The 18,539-nt window shown below is 40.1% G+C and overlaps 1 protein-coding gene across 9 annotated transcripts in view; it reads left to right on the forward strand.

The window, feature by feature from the left end:
• TC2N (tandem C2 domains, nuclear) overlaps positions 1–18,539 on the forward strand; it is a 34,317-nt gene that overhangs the window by 3,958 nt on the left and 11,820 nt on the right. For 4 of the 9 annotated variants that reach the window (XM_062638027.1, XM_062638011.1, XM_062638002.1 and 1 more), the window contains 3 exons: positions 13,507–13,633; positions 14,282–14,512; positions 17,574–17,738. In XM_062638027.1, the coding sequence (XP_062494011.1) occupies positions 13,567–13,633; positions 14,282–14,512; positions 17,574–17,738 (463 nt within the window). In that variant the 5' untranslated portion in view covers positions 13,507–13,566. Of the gene's footprint in view, positions 1–12,565; positions 12,626–13,506; positions 13,638–14,281; positions 14,513–17,573; positions 17,739–18,539 lie in introns of those variants that run through there. The other 5 variants (XM_062638037.1, XM_062638060.1, XM_062638043.1 and 2 more) reach the window with 4 other exon arrangements.

The raw sequence follows: 18,539 nt of genomic DNA on the forward strand, positions 1-18,539 counted from the left end.
TGATAGGTATATTGAATGGGACAGTGTGTTTTTAAAGTCAGATTTTTTTATGAATGTCAGCATGTTGATCTAAGTGGCTTTTCTAAGTAGGCTAAAACTGGACAGACAATTCAACTTGCAGAACATGAGTTACAAAACGCAGTGTTTGTTATGGGCAGTTTGTGTTACAGGTGATGTGCAGATCTACAGTGCCTTGTCACCAGGATACAGGATCAGGGGTTTGGAGTGGAGACCTTTCAGTGCCTGCGGTTTGTTTGCTTATGGCTATGAGTGATAATTTTACAGTGTGCTTCCAAGATTTGTCTGAGGACTGTAGTTTCTATCAAGTGACAGACCTAGAGAAATGGAGGGAGGTAGGAAAATATTCACTATATTGAACTACTACAGAATTAAATCTTCATAGGAATTAGGTCTGAGATTAAATTGTACTTAAAACAGCTTTAAACTGGTATTGCTATAAGAAAATGTCCTTTTAAAATCCTGCTGTTCTGTGTGAATTAACAGCTAAGCATTTTCATAGACAAGAAACAACCAATTAGGTTATTTCCTTCCCTGTGAACACTTAAGGTAATTAGAGGTGTGGTTTACCGAAACTCAGAAGGAAGTTGTGAATATAGCTAGACAGTTTCCCTTCTGTACTGCATGAAATTAGCATCATTAAATACATTATATTTAGTGAAGTTATAACCTGCTGTATCCAAGAGCACTGTTAAAGCAGCAGTCATGCTCGTAAGCAGTTTCAAACTGTCCTGTTCAAAAGCCACGGTGTATTTTTTTTTAATGCATACCATACAGCTGGATTCCTGGCTGGTTCAGATCACTCTGATTATTAAACAGCATTCTGAAATAAATATCATCTTAAATTAAGCTGGTCTGGTAACTTTTCTTCAATGTGAAAACATGCCCAATGTCTCATGAGATGCATTTCACTAGATAAGAACAGAAAGGTTGATATGGTCATTCCTCTAAGGTACACTTCCAGTCAGTGCCACTATAATTGTGCAGGAAGAGAACTAGATCTCAGGGGATGTATGCTGCACCACAGCTGTGAAGTGCTTGCAATGATTCTGCGGGCACCCTCACCTCTGAGCTGTATCCTTGCAGTCCTAAGTCTCTGATCTGTGCAGACTCAGGTTTTTTCCAGTAATACTCACTAAATGCATTGAGATCTGCTGCTGCTTGTGCCTTTAGTTTTGACAGTGTTGATTAGTTAGCTGCCCAAGCTGTCCAGGGATCTAGAAGTGAGGTGTTCCTTGACAAGTTGCTCCTGAAGAGCCCAGGTGTCTTCAGATTACATATAGATGATCAGGACCACTTAAAAGACATGCAGGGGGACTATACTGATGTGTTCCCTCCTTACCCCTTTCTTATTTTTTCTAGGCTTTGTCTAGAGGTGTTATCCAGATATGAAGAGCCAAGTTCTGAATTTGCATCTTTTATTTCTCAAGAGAGTGTTAGAGCCATAAACCTGTGTGTTGTTCTGGGCTGGTGGTCTCTGGCTCCTTACTTATGAAACTTTTTCACTTTGCTTTCAATACAGAAATATTCATTAGGTGAGCTGTGGTCCTACAATTCAGTGGCTAGGGCACAAATCCAGGAGTGGAGAAGTTTGATTTCTGTTTTTTTTTTTCCAGCTGTAAATTAAATATTAACAGTATATTTGCAGACTAGCTGTGGTCAAGCAATATTGGATTTCAAGAAAAATATATTTATTATTAAAGTGTCCCTTGATTCTTGCAAATACCTATAAAAATCACACCTACTAAGAGCACTGCACCCAAAGGGTATGTTGGACACCACAGAAGTTCCATCAAATCCACTGCCCTTTCCTGCACTTAATTTAGGTGGTGGATCCCCTGGTGGTTTTGTTTCCTTATGCTATGGAAAGAGTGAATGTGAGCAGGATTGCTCCATCAGTTATGTGTCTATAGGCTATTAATTTACAGTGTTGGAGAAAAAACTCAGACTCTGGTCTCTTTCTTTGTCCTAACCGTTAGGCTTAGTCATTTTACTTTTTTGTCCTGTCACTTGTGTTCTGTTTTGTATCAGCTGGTTTGCTTTTCACTCAGCCTCTGTTCATCATACTTGTAGGTGTTTCAGCTTCAGATGTACATTACTCTAAACGCACTTCCCAGGGATGTGGGTTGGCTGTGAAAAGGGCAGTCCAGGTCTGCTCCCCCCCCCCCCCAATTTCCTTGCAGCACACTGACCCCACTTTGTGCAGTCAACCACAGGGGGAGATGGAAAAGTACTTTTAAAAAAAAACAAAAAAGTTCATTTATTTTGGCGGTTTAGTTCTGGATCTAATCAATGAGCTGGGCCAGCTCATCATGCAGCTGCATGTCTACTACATCCAACAGGAACTGCCCCTCTTGGTAGCGGCCAGCCCTTTAGGCAAGTTCAGGACAGGAGGATGCAGCTGCTATGTGTGGTGAGCAGCCTCTGCTAGGAAGCCAGGATTTGGCTAGCTTAGGCCTACTGTGTTCCTGTGAATCCTATCCGCTTTGGCTTATGCCTTTTTGCCTTTGGTGGAAATGTTTATTGAACTGGTTTGCTTGATTAAAGTGTTATTTATTTCACTTGGTGAATTTTGTGTGATGCATATACTGACCTATTGCCCCCCTTTTTGGACTCTTGTTTCATTTTATAAAAGAACGACTTTGTTTACTCTGAATTTCTGTCTCCCACGATACTTTAAGTCTTCTAAATATTCTCTTTATATAAGCTAAGTAGGACAACAGCCAATCTCTGTCAACAGAGAACCTAAGACATTGTCCCTTGAAGGGGAAAGGCAAAGGGGGTTTTGACTTGAAGTAGGACAGGCTGAGTTTGGGTTAAGCTGTGTTGTCATACTGGTTAGTAATGCTATTTAGGCTCCATCAGAAAGATTGATTCTGCAGAGAAAAATTATGTTGATAGCTTTTTGTGGCTGGGATGAATCTTCAAACCTAAACTAAGAAACCTCATGTGGGAAGAGGTTCAAATTCTGGATTTGGTTTGAGCTCATCTCTGTTGCATCATATTTCTTACTCATGTTAATACATCAAACCATGCAGGATTAGTGAGGACACTTCTCTTAAGCTTAGTACTAGTGTTTGTTTGCCTGTCATCGCAGCTGAAGTTTACATTAACTCAGTGCCAAAATAAAAATTATGTCAACTATCTCATGCCTCTCTTTCCTGTAAATTGTACATTGGTGATTTTGTTCTGAAGCCTTTTCTCAGTGGTCTGATATCCACACTTAAACTGGAAACAGAAGATAATTAGGCCCCAGATTAAGGCCCTTAGTGTCTGGGGGCTCTTGTGGTCACTGTGAAGAGCTTTGGATCTGGCCTAAAGAGACAGTTCTGGAGATGCTGCTTTGGCAATTAAACTAGCTTTCAAGTCCAGAAAAGATATATAGGACCATGATCTAGTGGCCTCAAAACCTATTCTGCATTGAAATTAATTTTGCACCTGTACTTTGGAGCCTTGAACCTGGACACTTGCTCAGTGTGCTCCAGCCTGGGCAGAGAGGTACCCGGCTCCCCGCCCAGCTCCCCTGGGCCCCTCCAGACTTGTCAAAAGAGCACGCTTGTGTTATGTCGATGCACGCTTGTGTTATGTCGATGCACATGTGTAGCACCTCGTCTTTGTCTGGAGCATGGAGAGCTAGAAGACTGCTTGGCTTTTGTGGGAGAGCCTCATCACCAGAACTGCAGGAGGGTCTCTTACACCTGAGGAATGAAACCCCTTGGTCCCACAGCACCCTCATGCCTCCAGTCTGAGGGGGCTAGATGTGGCCCTGTCCACCCTGCTTGTTGGAGCTGGGCCAGCCTTCACAGCATCAAGTGGTTCATGTGACTAGAAAATAGTCCAACCCTTGACCACAGCTTGGCAGGGGCTGGAGGGGCAGATAAAGGGGTGCTACGGGTGAGTTCTCTTTACAGAATTAAAGCATCCAGCCCTCTGTGTTTGTACATCTTCCAGTGAGGAAAGCACCTGCCATAGAGAGAGGAGGGTTAGTCAGAGAACAAGATTTAAAAGTTACTTGAGCTAGCACTGCTGCTGTGGGTAGCAGTGAACCGGTACAAAAAAAAAAAAAACAGTTCTGTGTCCCATTTCCAAGAGATTTATAAAGCATTTAGAACTGATCTTCTAGGTGACAACAAAACAATCCCAAGATTGGTTTCATTTCATAGTAGAGTAAAATTCAAAATATTTTAGTTTTGTGTTGGGTTTTTGGTGTGGGGTTTCTCCCCCCCCCCAATTTACTTTTGCAAAATTGGATTGTCAGCCTCTAGATTGGAAACTCTCTGTCAGTCTCCCATTCAGGTTCTCTGTTTGCTCAGCACTGACTGGAGTAGCTAAAGTTTCCTTCGTGAAACCTTGATTAAGCACAGAACATCTCCATGAATCATCCTGGCTTTTGTTCAGTTCAGTGGTATGTGTACTTCCAGATCTCATTTCACCAATGTGTGAAATCTTGGGTCAAAAATCTTGTGTGAAGAGTGTTGATTTAAACTTAACAGGATAAACCCCCCATACATTCATGGTATAGCTATTTGCTTTGTTGTTAGGCAAATCTGTTCTGAGGGGGAAAAGGGAATGGTAAGTTCATGCTGTCAGCTTCTGCTCTCAGGACCTATGTCTTGTCAGAAGGTAGTGGAGCCTCACCACCATACCCCATAGTTGTAGCAAAGGTTGGCTGATAATAAATTGGATGTTCAACACTCCCATCAAATTGAGACAGCTCTGATTTCTGCTGGTTTCTCCCAGTGTTGATGCAAAAGTCTTCAAAAATACCTCTTTTCAGCAGTGCATGGTTTCCACTCCTCTGCCTGGGCAACTGCCAACCTCTCCAACCAGGCAGCTGAGAGGCACTTCTGGGGCTGTTAAAAGTAGTCATGGGCCCCTGGTCTGGGTGGATTTAAAGCAAAAAATAATGCATCTTATAAAGATGGGATCCTCCTGGACTTCTAAAATATGTTCGGGCAGCTTCCTGAGCTCAGTGCACATGCTGTGCAGAGCCATACACCCAGTGTATTTTGGATTTGAATTAATTTCGATCAATTCCCATTTCCTGTTCTCAAGTCATTTGTTCAATCTATTTAATCTATTTCATATATGGGATCTCCTGCAGTCACCTGTTGCCTTTCTTAATCTCAGCCATAGTCTTATAGCCTTCATTTATACCAGTTGCTTACTTCCTTTCTCTCACCACAGTGCTGTAACTGGTTATAGTGACTGTGCAGAGCAGAACTGCTGAACAGGGAATCCTCAGCCTGTGCAAACTCCATAATTTAAAAAATTTTGTTTTCATCATGAAAGAGGATAATAATTATTTGTAAAATAACTATTGTATAATTAATGTAAAATAACTAATAAAAAACTGCTTCACCTAAACCAAAGCAGTAGGTGCGTGTGTGCATATGTGTGTGTTTATATATATATATATATATATATATATATGTATAAAAAAAGAAATATTCCATTTTGACTCTTGTAGGCCAACAGGGTTCCCTTAGAATTGTTTTAATGCTAATGAAACTATTTTTCCATGCAAAACATTTGGGTTTTCTTCTTTTCTTTATATATACAGGAGGAGCTATTTTTGGTTAGCTGTCTGGATATTACATGTGTATCCATGTGTGTGGCTCCGTGGTCACGGCAGAGGTTGAGGAGCCCTGGATGCCATTCAGTGCTCTCTTTAAGTGTTTCACTGAGTTGATTTCTGAGAGCCATCTTTTCAAAGCTAGACACATTTAGCTATGTTAGGGAACTCCACTGCACAGGCAGATGCTCTTGCCTAAAATACCTTCTTTTTGGCTGTCCTGTTGAAAAATACATCCAGATGTTAACAGTTCTCTTTAGTATTGGGGCTTTAGAGGGACTGCTGACAGTTCTATTTTTGTGGCTTCCTGGCATTACTGCTGAAGGAGAGAAAACTGGATTAAAACCTGACACAGAATACATGAAGTCTTAAGTTTTAAGTTAAGTAACCATTGGTGATAGTAATGATTTTTTCCTAATCTGCTTAGAGCAGAGGACTTATGTTGAATTCTTTCCATGCTCTCATCAAAAGCCAAGTTCTTTTTACAGAGATTTCAGTCTCTTAAATTTTCTTTTCTGGTGTCCTGACTTCAACTTTTGCTTTGCTGTTTTCCATCTGAGTCCAAAATGATCTGTAGTCCAACATAATGGATTTATTAATTTGTGTTTACCGCCCCAATACATACCATATTGTACATCCTTGTCCAAGTCAGTGAATTTATCTACAGCTCACAGGAACAGTGTTGTCAGTTCAGTAATTGGATGAATTGATTACTTGCCTAATGCAGCATTAGGAAGAAACACTATCAACTTTTCAAGCCCAGAGCATAGGGGATTCAGCATATTAAAATCCCAAATTTTAAGTTTTATCATGGGATAGATTTATAATGTTCCCTTCTTAATTCAAATATAAATCTTGCATGAGAAAATTGGCTCAGATTTATGAAAAGTGTTCTTTTGGCCCTTGTAAATGATGTTATTAATCTTCTGCATACTGGGGTAGGGTTGGATTAAGTCTGCATCTAAGGGCTGCAGGTGCAAGGCTGTAATGCTAAGCCAGTCAGGGTGTCCCTGGGGGCTGTGTCAGAAGGATGGCTTTGGACTGTGTACTTGTGCCAGGGTTTGTTCCCCTTCTCCAAATGGTGCCTGGAAAACAGAGGCAGTTGTTCCTGTAGCACAATAGCTCAAGCACACACACCTGCTCAGCTTTATTTTTCTTCAGGGAAGTAGGCAAAAGCAGTTAGTTGTTCACGATATACTCTGTTTCATGGTCTGTGCCAGGGCTGCATCTACAGATGTGCTGAAGGCCGTTTGGCCACCTCCAGCCTGGAGCCCTGGGAAGAAACAGCTGCTGAGCTGAGGGAAACCATAGCTAGATTGCACAAGTGCATTTTCTGTGGGGTTCAGCTCAGGGCCTGCATGAAGAGACATACATTAGATCATCTTCATCTGGGCAGAGAAGCTTTGGTCTACTTCTCTTACTGAAGAGAAATATAACAAAAGGTGAGATCCTAATCTTTTAAGATCTGAATGAAGAAAAGATATACTACTGCTAATTAACAATCTTAATATAGCAAAGGGACATAAAAACTGGGAAAAAAATCCCAAACAACTGCAAATTGAGTTAAAATATTAACAGTGAAGGTGATGAGCCATTGGAATATTTTCTGACATAAACCCCAGGAGTTTTCCTGCTTATGTTGCTCAGTGTAACACAGCAGTAACTGGTTGAAATCCAGTGGTGTCAGTATCTGAGGAAGATGGGACAAAGGTGCAATAATGGGCCCTCTGCTCTTCAAAAGGGAGATTCTGCTTTAGCAAACTGTAAGTGAATGAGAGGAGTTTGCAGGACAGAATCATGCTGGTTTGGACCAGTTGTCCATTCAGTTCAGTTTCCTGTTTCTGGGATCAGTGAGAAGAACTGGTAAAGCTTTCCTGGATGGGCTGTTGTGCCATCATTTACCAGTGTGGGAAGGTGCTTCCTCTGCCTAGGCAGTTAGTGGTTTGTTTGCATCATGGAGCATGACACTCTTCCCAGCAACTTTTTGCCATCTATTTCTATTACTAGATTTAATTTTTTAACTACTTAAACAGTGCCACTAGGCTCTTTGAGCCAGGAAAGCTGTGCAATGGTCCATCATAAAATACCCATCATTTGAACTAGGTTAATGATGCATAGTCTCTTTCTTTCAGTTTTAAATATGTAATTGTATTTTTTCTGCATTTATTTGCTGCACTGGGAGAGCTTTGCATCTTTTCATTATGTTTCTGTCAAACTGTTTGTAAGCTGCCTCTCACAAGAATGCCTTTCTGGTTTTGTCCTTCAAAAGCCTTCTCATAACTTGTCTTTTTTCTGTTGTGTTTCAGCAACTCGTTTGCAACCCGCTACTGTCAGGGTGAAATCCCTTTCACTTTCCAGGCACAAAAAGGAAGGAAAGCCTCACATTTTCCTTCATTTCCTTAGAAGGTAGAACTGGAATAATCTCTGTACTCAAATTCCAGAGCTTTTATGTTTTTCCCTGACTTACAAGCAGGGAACGGAGGTGTATGTACACACACACACACACACACACACACACACCCCTACCCACCCCTAGTTACTGCAGATATCACTATTGTGGAACAGGCATAGGTAGGAATCTTTTATCATGCACCTGGAAGGCGTGTTGATATGGCATTTTTTGTTTCCTTTTCTTTTCTACTACTGTCTAGGTTTATAATGAATAGCAACAAAAGCTTGTGTGCTGTCTTTTCACATGCTCAGACCCACTTGAAGTGCCTGTCTTCCCTGTATGGATGATGCAAGTCAGACCTGCTTACAGTCCACCATAAAATAGGGCTTTTTTTTAAACCATGGGGCTTATTCCCATACAAAGGCTGAGAAAATTGGGGCTGATCAGCCTGGAGAAGAGAAGGTTGTGTGGAGACCTTATAGCAAGCCTCCAATATTTGAAGAAGGCCTACAAGGATGCCAGAGAGGGACTCTTCATCAGAGACTGTAGTGATAGGACAAGGGGCAATGGGTTTAAATTTAAACAGGGGAGATTTAGGTTGGATATAAGGAAAAAAATCTTCCATGAGAGTGGTGAGGCACTGGAATAGGCTGCCTAACGAAGTTGTGAATGTGCCATCCCTGGCAGTGTTTAAGGCCAGGCTGGACAGAGGCTTGAGCAACCTGGTCTACTAGAAGGTGTCCCTGCCCATGGCAAAGGGGTTGGAACTAGATGATCTTAAGGTCCTTTCTAACACAAACCATCCTATGATTTTATGATTCTATGCCTTTGGCAAGTGTATGACTATGCATGGTGCGATGTGTGTAGTTGGGTGCATGTGCTGTCCTTGTTGATATAGTAGCAAAGTACTTGGAAGCAAATTTCTCAAAACCATTGAAGCTGTTTACTCATGTTGACTGGTTTTGAGATGCAGTGGTCCCAGGCACCCCTCTTCAGACAAGGAGCTGTGCTCAGACTGTTGAGCAGCTCCCAGACGCTCACCCCCAGAAACAAAACTCAAAAAACAGCTGGCCACTGGAGTTAAACCTTTTGCAGCATTTGCACTGTCAAAAGAGAATCTGTCTGACCTGCATCAGGAGCAGCTTTTGCTGTGCTATGTTCCTGTTAATCTTCTGAGACCTGCAGGGGTACTGTCACACAATTTGAAGGATTTATATGGCTGGGATTGACTGCGTCTCCTGGATATGAAAGGCAGAAAGGCACAGAGGTAGCATAAATGTGCTGTTTGGCTGAGGTGTGAACTGGCAAGCTTGAGCTCACTTTCTTCACAGGGCAAGATCCTGGGATGTTGCAATGTATTGTGGCTCTGCTAGGGCTACTGGAGCTATAGACACTTATGTCATTTGAGGATCTATCCCAAATGCTGAATAACAACTTTTACACCTCCTGCTTTGCGATGACTTCCTGCTACTAGAAATTTTGCTCTGATGTGTTTCTGGAATGCAGATCTGAGAATGTGTTTCATACATTTATTGCTGTCAGTAAATCTCATCACATTTGAAACCTCTGGTTTAGCTAACTTTCCCAGTTTGACATCAGCTATTTCACCTTTGTATCTGTTGCATAGTTTTAAATGTGTTACCTGATCAACTCTTATGGAGCACTGCTGTGTCTAGATGCTGTAAAATACATCGACAGCCTACAAACTTGTTGCAAAACACAGCTTTTTATCATAAGACAGCAAAGACTGATTTTTTTTTTCAGACTGCTTTCAGCTTTTAATATTTAATACCGCAATCATCCATTTTCTACCATGTTCTTTTTATTTAATGAGTTGTTGAAAATATTTACTTTCTTCTCCAAACAGCTCTGTCTTGTAATCATCCTGGAGTCATTTGGAACTGAAGTCTTTGATATTTTATCTGATTTTAGCTCATTCAAAATTTCTATCTGAGAAATCTGGAAATCATTAAGATAATTTATGTTCTCCATCTAAACCCATTAAAATAGTAGTGATTGTAATTGTCTAGGCTCATTGTATGCGTGTGGTTGGTTTTTAAACTTTGTTGTTTCCAGGATGTTCTAATAACTTGGCTCTTCTTCTTCCTTGGTGTGGAAGAACTATTGCTGAGTTACATTTGATTATCTTATTTTGGCTTGATACTGGGAAGAGAGAAATAAAAAAGCTCACTGAAATCAGTGGAAAAATACCAAGGAAGCCATAGAGTTTGAGACAGAGTGAGAAGATCTGGGTTCTGTTCCCTCTTCCACTGCAAATGATTTGATTTCTTTTTCTCGTTTATTTTGTCTGATAATCAGGGATAATTCTCCTTTTCTTCCTATCATTTTCTCAGCCTAATATCTCCAAAATGGAGGATGTCTTTGATGTATGCATATTGCCTAACAAAAATTCACTTGAAAACTTAGAGATGGGGTCAAGGAGTCCTAACTTCTTGTTAAGAAGAATGGTATAGCTGGAAAGTCAGTATTTCTTTGGAATTTGGTGGTGCACCTAACAAACATCTCTATAGTTCAGGTTTATTTGGTAAATTTCCAGGCAAATGCATGTTAGTACAACCTTTTAACAACTTTTAAATGATACACTAAGGATTTTTGGGTAGCTGACACCCGCAAAAGTTTCTGGCATGTGGGAGAAGTGTAACCTTTGATAGAAATGTCAACCTCTGTCAAGATCATGAAATACTGGTTTAATTTTCTGCAAGGTTTTTGTTCATTTTTGGTTAATTAAATATGCAACAGAACCTGATAAATTTCTCTCTGTCCCACATGATTAAGATGAAACTTTTGCATGCAGTGAAAGTTGTGTAACTAACCTTAAGTAACTTGGGAAACTACGATATGAGAAAATAAATGAACTGGATCCAAGCCATCTAATTTATTGCCAAGATAGCTCTTCTGAATTAAACAAAAAAAGAACACCATATATATTTATCTTTGTAGCTTAATGAAGTACAGAGATACTGTATTGAGACCATCCATGTTATGATTTCACAAAGCAAAGTGCTCAAAGTGGAACAAGGGAGCCCTGCATGTTGGTGATCTAATCCTTGGCAAATGTGGTCTTTTTGTTATAATGGGGGTCTGGTAGAAGTCTAGGAACAAAAGCACAAATTTTGTCACTTAAACTATTACATTTTCAAGCTTAAAATATTTAAACTTTTTTTTTTTAAAAAAAAAAAGCCCTTTCTTTCTAGGTAAGGCACTCAACTCTTGATGGAAAGGAAACTGGTTGTGACAGACTATTTACATTTGTTTATTTGCTTACATTAATGGCCTCAGCTAAATAGTTCTGGGGAAAATAAGATCCCTACCATGAACTGAATCTTCTCTGATGCAGAAAAATCAATTTTTCCACTTTATGTAGGTGGAAAGTAGGGTGGTTACTGACATTTTGGTTTCTTCACCAGCAGCAGTGAATAAATTCAATCTGGACATTTTGAGATCAAAGATGTTTTGCCTGTGCAAACTGCCACTGAGGCTTAGATACCACTGTTTCAAAGCTTAGAGCAAATGAAGCAGCTGTTTCAGCCCAGTTTAAACATGGTGAACAAGAGTAAAGCATATTAACACCAGCTGTGTACTGATAACAGCTGGAAAGGAAAATCACTGCAAGGGAACCTTAAAGTAAACTTGTAGTTCTAGCAGGCTTAGGTGTCATGAGCATGCCTCTGAGGGAAGAGCAGCAGTGAAAATTTGATCCTTAGAAATGTGAAGAATTTAACGAGAAATTCGCTTGCCTCTTTTAGTGCCCCAGTATAGATGCAGATCAGGTTCTGGAGTCGGTGGCATGGCCTCTGAAGATTTTTTGATGCAGATCTCATACTGTACTTACACACATGGGCAATTTTGAGATCAGAGCAAGTACTGAGTGATGGATTCTGTTTAGAGTTACAGTGTCTGGATAGAAACTAAGCTGTAATCTCTTCAGTAGTATTCCCATTTTCCAGAATAATGTGTGCTATTCATATTCAGGCTGCTTCTGAGGTTTTTACATTCACTTGGATTTTGTTCATTTTGGTCTACTGATCAAAAAAGAGCAGTATAAAACTAGAGGAAATAGTTAATGTCAGCAAAAATTATTCAGAGAAATTGTATTAAACCAAATATTCCCTTAGGTAAGTAAGGATACATTGTGTTTGTTCCATATTTGCATATTGATACATCTGTTGATAACTTTCAGTTGCTCCCTACCCATGGAAATAAATAATGTTAACACAAGAAAGCACGTTTTCTAAGTTAGATGAAGTGCCTGTAGCTTAATATCTCCACTTGGCATCCATCAGAATTTTGAGGGGCTTTTAATGAAATAAAAGTTTTGGAGATATTGGTATTATTTCCACAGTATTTGTGTGGTTCCCTAGCTGTCTTTGAATACACATACAAAGAAAATGCCGACACTGTTCAAGCTGCAGGTGGGAATGACTCCTGTGCTGGAGTACAGAAGCTTTCAGCAATTTCTTGCCATTGAGATAACTGAGTAAATATGTCCATTTGTGTCTAATTGTCATCTTCTCTCTATGCTTTCCCCCTTTCACTTCTTGTCTTCTCCATCCCTTCAGCTAGTATTTATGTGCTGCTTGGTGTCTTCTGACCTCCATGGAGCTGGAATCACATCTTGGGTATGTTCTACAAAGAACCTTGTGTACTTTAGGTACATGGAAAATAACTAGACTTAGACAGCTAAAATTTTGGACAGGAGGCAATGCAGCTGTCTGAGTCCCTCTGAAAAGAGAACATAAGGATATGGATAAAGACATTTAAATGAGGCCAGTTAGCATTGTCATAAAGTTCTTTTAATGTTAACCAGCTGTTATAGATTTGTTCTCATTCTTTGGTAGATTACATGCCTCTTATTGTGCTGGAAGTCAGTGCTCTCTATTTCTGTATGCATAGCAGACAATAATATAATAAACCAAATCTTCAGATTCATGTGTATACAATTATGAGAAAGCAGTAGTTCCTCAAAGAAAGCAATTTTGGCATAATTCATAACAAGTGTTTTCAAATGTGAAGAATGGAGTATGTTGAATGAAAAACGTAAACGCGTACGGATGTATGTTCAAATAGCACGTGAGTGAAAGAGGATAGGAGAAGCATGAACAAGGGGAATGGAATAAAAAGCACATCTTGCAAATGACTTGACAAGACCACATCAAAACAGCTGTAAAGCTGAACAAACTCCACAGCCCAGTGATACACAGAAATATGAGACAAATTTTAGCGTTCCCAAAAGACAGGGACCTGTCTGAGTGGGTCACCGAAAGTACTTGGATGCTGTATGTTAAAATGATCTCTTTCCTGTGCTTTTACATAAAACATAATTTGTCTTGGTTAAGATCTGAGTAAATCTGATGGCTCTGATCCTTTTAGGACTGAAGTAACTTTCTCATTGACCCTGGGACTGTGTCCAATAAGCAGTCACGTATTAAATAACTGATAATACTGTATTTTGATTTCAGTTATTCCCATCTGCCATGGTTTATTTTATTTTGTTTTTCAGGTTTGATAGCTCCACTGGATCTTTGATTGTGATCTCCTCTAAATCACAACACTGAAAACAATGGCAACGGAATGTATAAAAGACTGTTATAAATGGTGTTTCTGCATGGAAAAAGAAAAAAATTCTCGTGAGTTCTGACATAATGACATGAACTAAGGATTTTGCTGTTCTGGCTTCATTAATTATGAGATTTCCCATTAGTAAAATGACTGTGTTACAACTGATAAGCTTGAATTCTTTTATGATATCCAAGATTCTTTCCATACCTCATCTGGAGATGGAACACACGCTTCTTAGCGTTATGAACTGGAATTGGAACTGAAAAATAACACTCGTCTGAAGTCTGCTCCTTGCAGCCTAGAATGTTTTCCAAAAAAGCTAGCTTTTTACCCAAGGTTGTAATTGTCTTGTATCTTTCAAACACTAAGAGTGAATGTTTTTGGTTTTTTCTTTTTCTTTTTTAAACTCTCTGTGGATTTGCAAACATCTTAGATGTCTGAAAACCTCTCCTATGATACAAGTGTAGCTCTTGTGAGAAGTCACTTAAGAGCAAGGCAGCTATAAATATAGAAGCTTGGACAACAAAGAATTTGGATCAGTGCAAGTGTCATGAGGATGAGTATCTTTTCCAGGTGCTAGTCCTGAATACTAGTAAAACTGAACTCTAGCAGTAAGGTATCAAGCACAGATCCTGTGAAATAAGAGTTCTGTTCATAGTATTGCTCAAAACTTAATACACATGTAGACTGTCTGTTTTCTTGTGTTTTATTTTTAGCAGTTTCCATGGTGAAAGAATCTGAAGCAGCAGCCACAAGCAAGCCAGCTATTGTAGAGAAGCCTCCATTGTCTTCCGTGTCAGTGAAGCGTCAAGTTGGCTGTTCAGAGGATTATCTGCTTTCTAAACTGCCCCTGGATGGTCAGGAGGTACCATTTGTGGTCCCTCCATTCAAATTGGCCTATGTACAACCAAAGAACCTTCCTAGTATCTCATATGGAGGGATTCAAGGTAAAATATAAACAGCATTGCTGAAATAGTTGTTTAGCTTATGCTACTCCTTAGAAGTTGTCAAGTATCCCTACTGAAAACATATGTTTGCAGAACTTTTCTAGAAGCCTGCTTCTGTTTCTTTTATTTCTGGACACCCAGAGAGGTTTTGGGAAGAATGTCTTCCCACTGTGAGTCTCTGTGATGTTGCCTGAATAAAACTGAAAGAGAGGATGGCATAGCAGTGCTCATACTGAAAAGGAAACAGAAGCTTTAGTAGAGAGTTTATTGGCAGCAAGGAAAAACCTAACACATCCCTAGTATACAGATGACTCAAGTAAAGAAGGAGGGTAGTCTGGCTTTCATGTTTAATGAACTGATATGCTTTAACATACTAACACATCTTCCTTTTCAAATTTTTGCTAATAGACAGCATATGCTACTACATGGTGGAATTTTTTGCCCCTACTATTTCCTGCTCTGTTTGTTGCTGTTTGGAAGGCCAAGGGTCATGGATCTCGGTGGTATAAGGTTGCACATGCTACTGGAATTCTTTGCTTCACAACAATCTTATGCTTCAACCTCTATCAGTTAGTCCCATGCTCAGACTGCCAAAATGATGTACGTGCAATTTAGGCACAGTGACATTTTAAAAGAATAGGAGCATGGCACAGTAACATGAGTTTCAGGTCATACGCTATTGCTAGGTTGTTGATCCTGCCAGGGGATGCCTAGAATCAGTCTGGCACAGGGGCATACACGAATGGTTGTTTTCTCTAGAGTTGCTTTGCTTCGAGGCTGTGATAAGCTTTCAGACCCATGTGGTTGTATTTCTTTTCTGAAGGTGGAAACCTTAGTAACTGAAAAAAAGTCAGCCACATGTTGCATAACAACCAGTACAGTACTACCTAACTGCTTTGTGTTTGTGTGATTTTACTGCCACACTTCTCTGTTTTCTCTAGGTCCTTGCTGTTGCTTCTTTTCTTCTCCTGCAAGCCTATTGCCAAACTGCCTCCTCACCCATCCCTGCTGGTAACAATGGCACCAGAACCAGGCTAATAAGTTTAGCAGAGCTTTCTGGTATAGATTGGCCATTCTGTACTTAATCTGGTTAGTGGTTTTTTTGGTGAGGTCTGCCTCACCAGACATGGACAGGCGACCTAATAGCTGGAGGTAGAATATGTGAGGCCCTCCTCATCTCTGAGCCTGACCTGTGTTAGCCTCCCTACTTGCCTGCTATTTCAGTAGCTGGTTCTTAAAAGAACCACCGTACTTGGACAAGGTACAGACATGCAGGACATGGTCCTGGTAATCCCCTTTCTAACTGGGTCTGGGCTCAGGCTCTGCCTTGCTTTGTCCAACCTTATCCTCAAGATAGTGTACAGAGAAGTTTGTCAGGACTGGGAATTCTGTTTTATCATCATTTCTGAAGGACCGGATGAACAGAGTGGCTCTCAGGCTATAAACCTGGTAGATCTTCTAGTAAGATGACCTGACTGTTCATGATTGTCTCTTTTCAGCAAATATTTTAAATTCTTGAACAAATATTTGAAAAGTGGCTCTTATGTCAAATAGGCAACTGCCATTACTCTTTCAAAATATAAATACTTATTTTTTAAGCTTCATTAAAGTTCTGTTTAAAAATGAAAAGTTTACTTTTTAGGGAGATTTACTAAACACATTGAAGTGAGCTGTCATTCCTTCTTCATATTAGCCAAAGTGTATTAAAAAAAAATGTATTTGGAGTATTTGCCTCTTAGGCCACTGTTAAATACCTGTAAAAGTCCAAGTTCTGCTCTTGGTTCCACTCCATTTTCTGTGCATGTCTGACCATTTTTCTGTAGTGAAACTGAACATGCTCAGTGTTAATTCTTGGAATCCCTTCTGAAAGCAATTAAGCTCTGGCAGCTTTCCTCTTTAGTGTTCACTGCAGCATGTCTCATGCTGTCACAGAAGTAAGGTAGCAGGAAGAAGTGTGCTCCTGGTCTGGAACACTGGCTTTTCCATCATCTGCTATGTAGCAGTTCTTTGTGGCTTCACTTCTAGCATTCATCCTGATTCACATCATACTCAAGTCCATTATACTTGAATTAATGCTTTATCATCTCTCATGTTCCATCTCACTGTTTTAGTTATTCTTGGTTACTTACTTTTACTAACACTTGGTGGAAAGGATTTTACAGCAATAATTGTTTGCCTCTTACGGTGCAACACACTTCCAGAATTGAAGACACTTTATAATGGGGTAAAGAACTTTTTAACAGATGGGTTGAAGTCCAGGAAGGTGAAGGAAGCAAATGCCAGAGCTTTTCAGAGTCCAGGTCACCCCATCCCTGTTCTCTACTGTACTGTACTATGCAGCTTATTTTTGCTCCAGACAGACAAAATGAAGCACTAGAGCAGTGTTCTTTACCGTTCTGCTGATCGAGACGTGTATGTTTTTTCCAAAATGATTATAAATAAAAGAAAAATAGGGCACCTGTGCTGTAATGGGCTGAGTAAAGGGCTGGGATTCAAGCAGTCTCATATCTGTCTACGTGTGCCTCAGCCAACAATTTGAGTCATTTTGGACCAGTGATCTTACCACTGACAGACTTCCTATGGAAATTGGATGACAGGGAGACTGTAGTCATAAGTTGCATTATCTTTCCATATGAGACCCTCCTGAAGGTTTGGGGGTCCATTAGCTGAGTGGGAATGTACTGAGAGTAGGTAGCCAAATAAGTCAGAGGTTTTCTATACACATGGCCCTGCTTTTGCTGTTGATTTTTTATCTTGCTGTCTGGTTTTGGAGCCTTCTGTATTTTAACTAGTTAGGCATTTATTGTGGAACTCCAAGACAGGGTATGCATAGCTTTTTGTGGCCCATTTAATTCCTGTGTTTGCAGGCACACTGTGGAAATCTGACATACTGTGTATGTGTGTTTTCTTTACTTTTACTTCTTTTTTTTCCTTTTCCTGAAGTAGGTAATATTGAAATACTTTGTCCTTTGCCCTGAAGGCAATCTGCCTGCTTTTTGAAGCCAGGCAGCATGTGTTATGTCTGGAACTCTTGCATTTGATGTTTACTTGTGCACTGCAGAATCTGCCAGAGCCTCATTTGGTGACCGGAAAGCAGAACTGCACGGCGTGTACCAGTGGCCCCATTATGACGTGTATAACCCATTCTATTTGGAGCAGCGGGTTTCGCCAGATCTGATTAGGCGCTTCCAAGCAAAATCAGATAATAGGAAATTATATGGATCAGGTGAGAAGGATTGCACCCTCATTTTTTCTATTTTTCTGTCTTTCCCAGGGTTTACTGGTAAGAGAAAAAAAGCCATTAGTCTACAGAAGACTGTTCGGTTATAGCAGTTCTCAAACTAGTCTGTATGCTATAGATGCTTCTTGGTTGTTGAATCAGTCTGTGGAGCCAGTTCTGCTTGATTTCCAGCTGCACTGTTATTTTATGTCTTTCGAGGGCTTAACAAGGCTTGCATGTATCACACGAAGATAGACAAATTGGCAAGGCAAGTTAGTGTAGCTGCCTGTGATCTCAAACAGGATGCAGTACTGCAGATTCCAGTTACCAGTAATAGGAGTGAGGGAGATGGAAAAAGAAAGTCAGGCAGTATGTTGAGTGGAGGAATGCATGAGGAGTGCATATATATGGAGAGAAGAACAAGCACCAAAAAAACATCCAGGATTAGATTATAAGAACAGGTGTAAAATGGGAAGTGATGCTATATGCCAGCTTTTCTGTATTTTGCTTTTGAAGGTGCAGAAATGTCCCTGCTTCTGATTGCAAGTGTTTAAGAATGGGGGAGGGCTGTGAGATAGTAAAAGTTCAGCTAGAAAGTGTTTAGCTATCTAGGTAAAAGTTTACTTCTGTGCTGTTCATTAGTATATGTATCCTATAATGAATACTGTTTAGATTAAAGTAAATGACTAAGTGTTGCTTGCTGAAGTGACTGCTAAGGCAAACACATTCAAAAACCTCATGCAGGCAAAGAAATGTACACACCTCTATTGAATCAGAAGCTGGCAACAATGTGCATTTTAAAAGATG

Source organism: Pezoporus occidentalis, unplaced genomic scaffold (genome assembly GCF_034315485.1).
Source record: "Pezoporus occidentalis ecotype Australia unplaced genomic scaffold, CSIRO_AGI_Poc_V1 ctg115, whole genome shotgun sequence".
Taxonomy (NCBI): domain Eukaryota; kingdom Metazoa; phylum Chordata; class Aves; order Psittaciformes; family Psittacidae; genus Pezoporus; species Pezoporus occidentalis.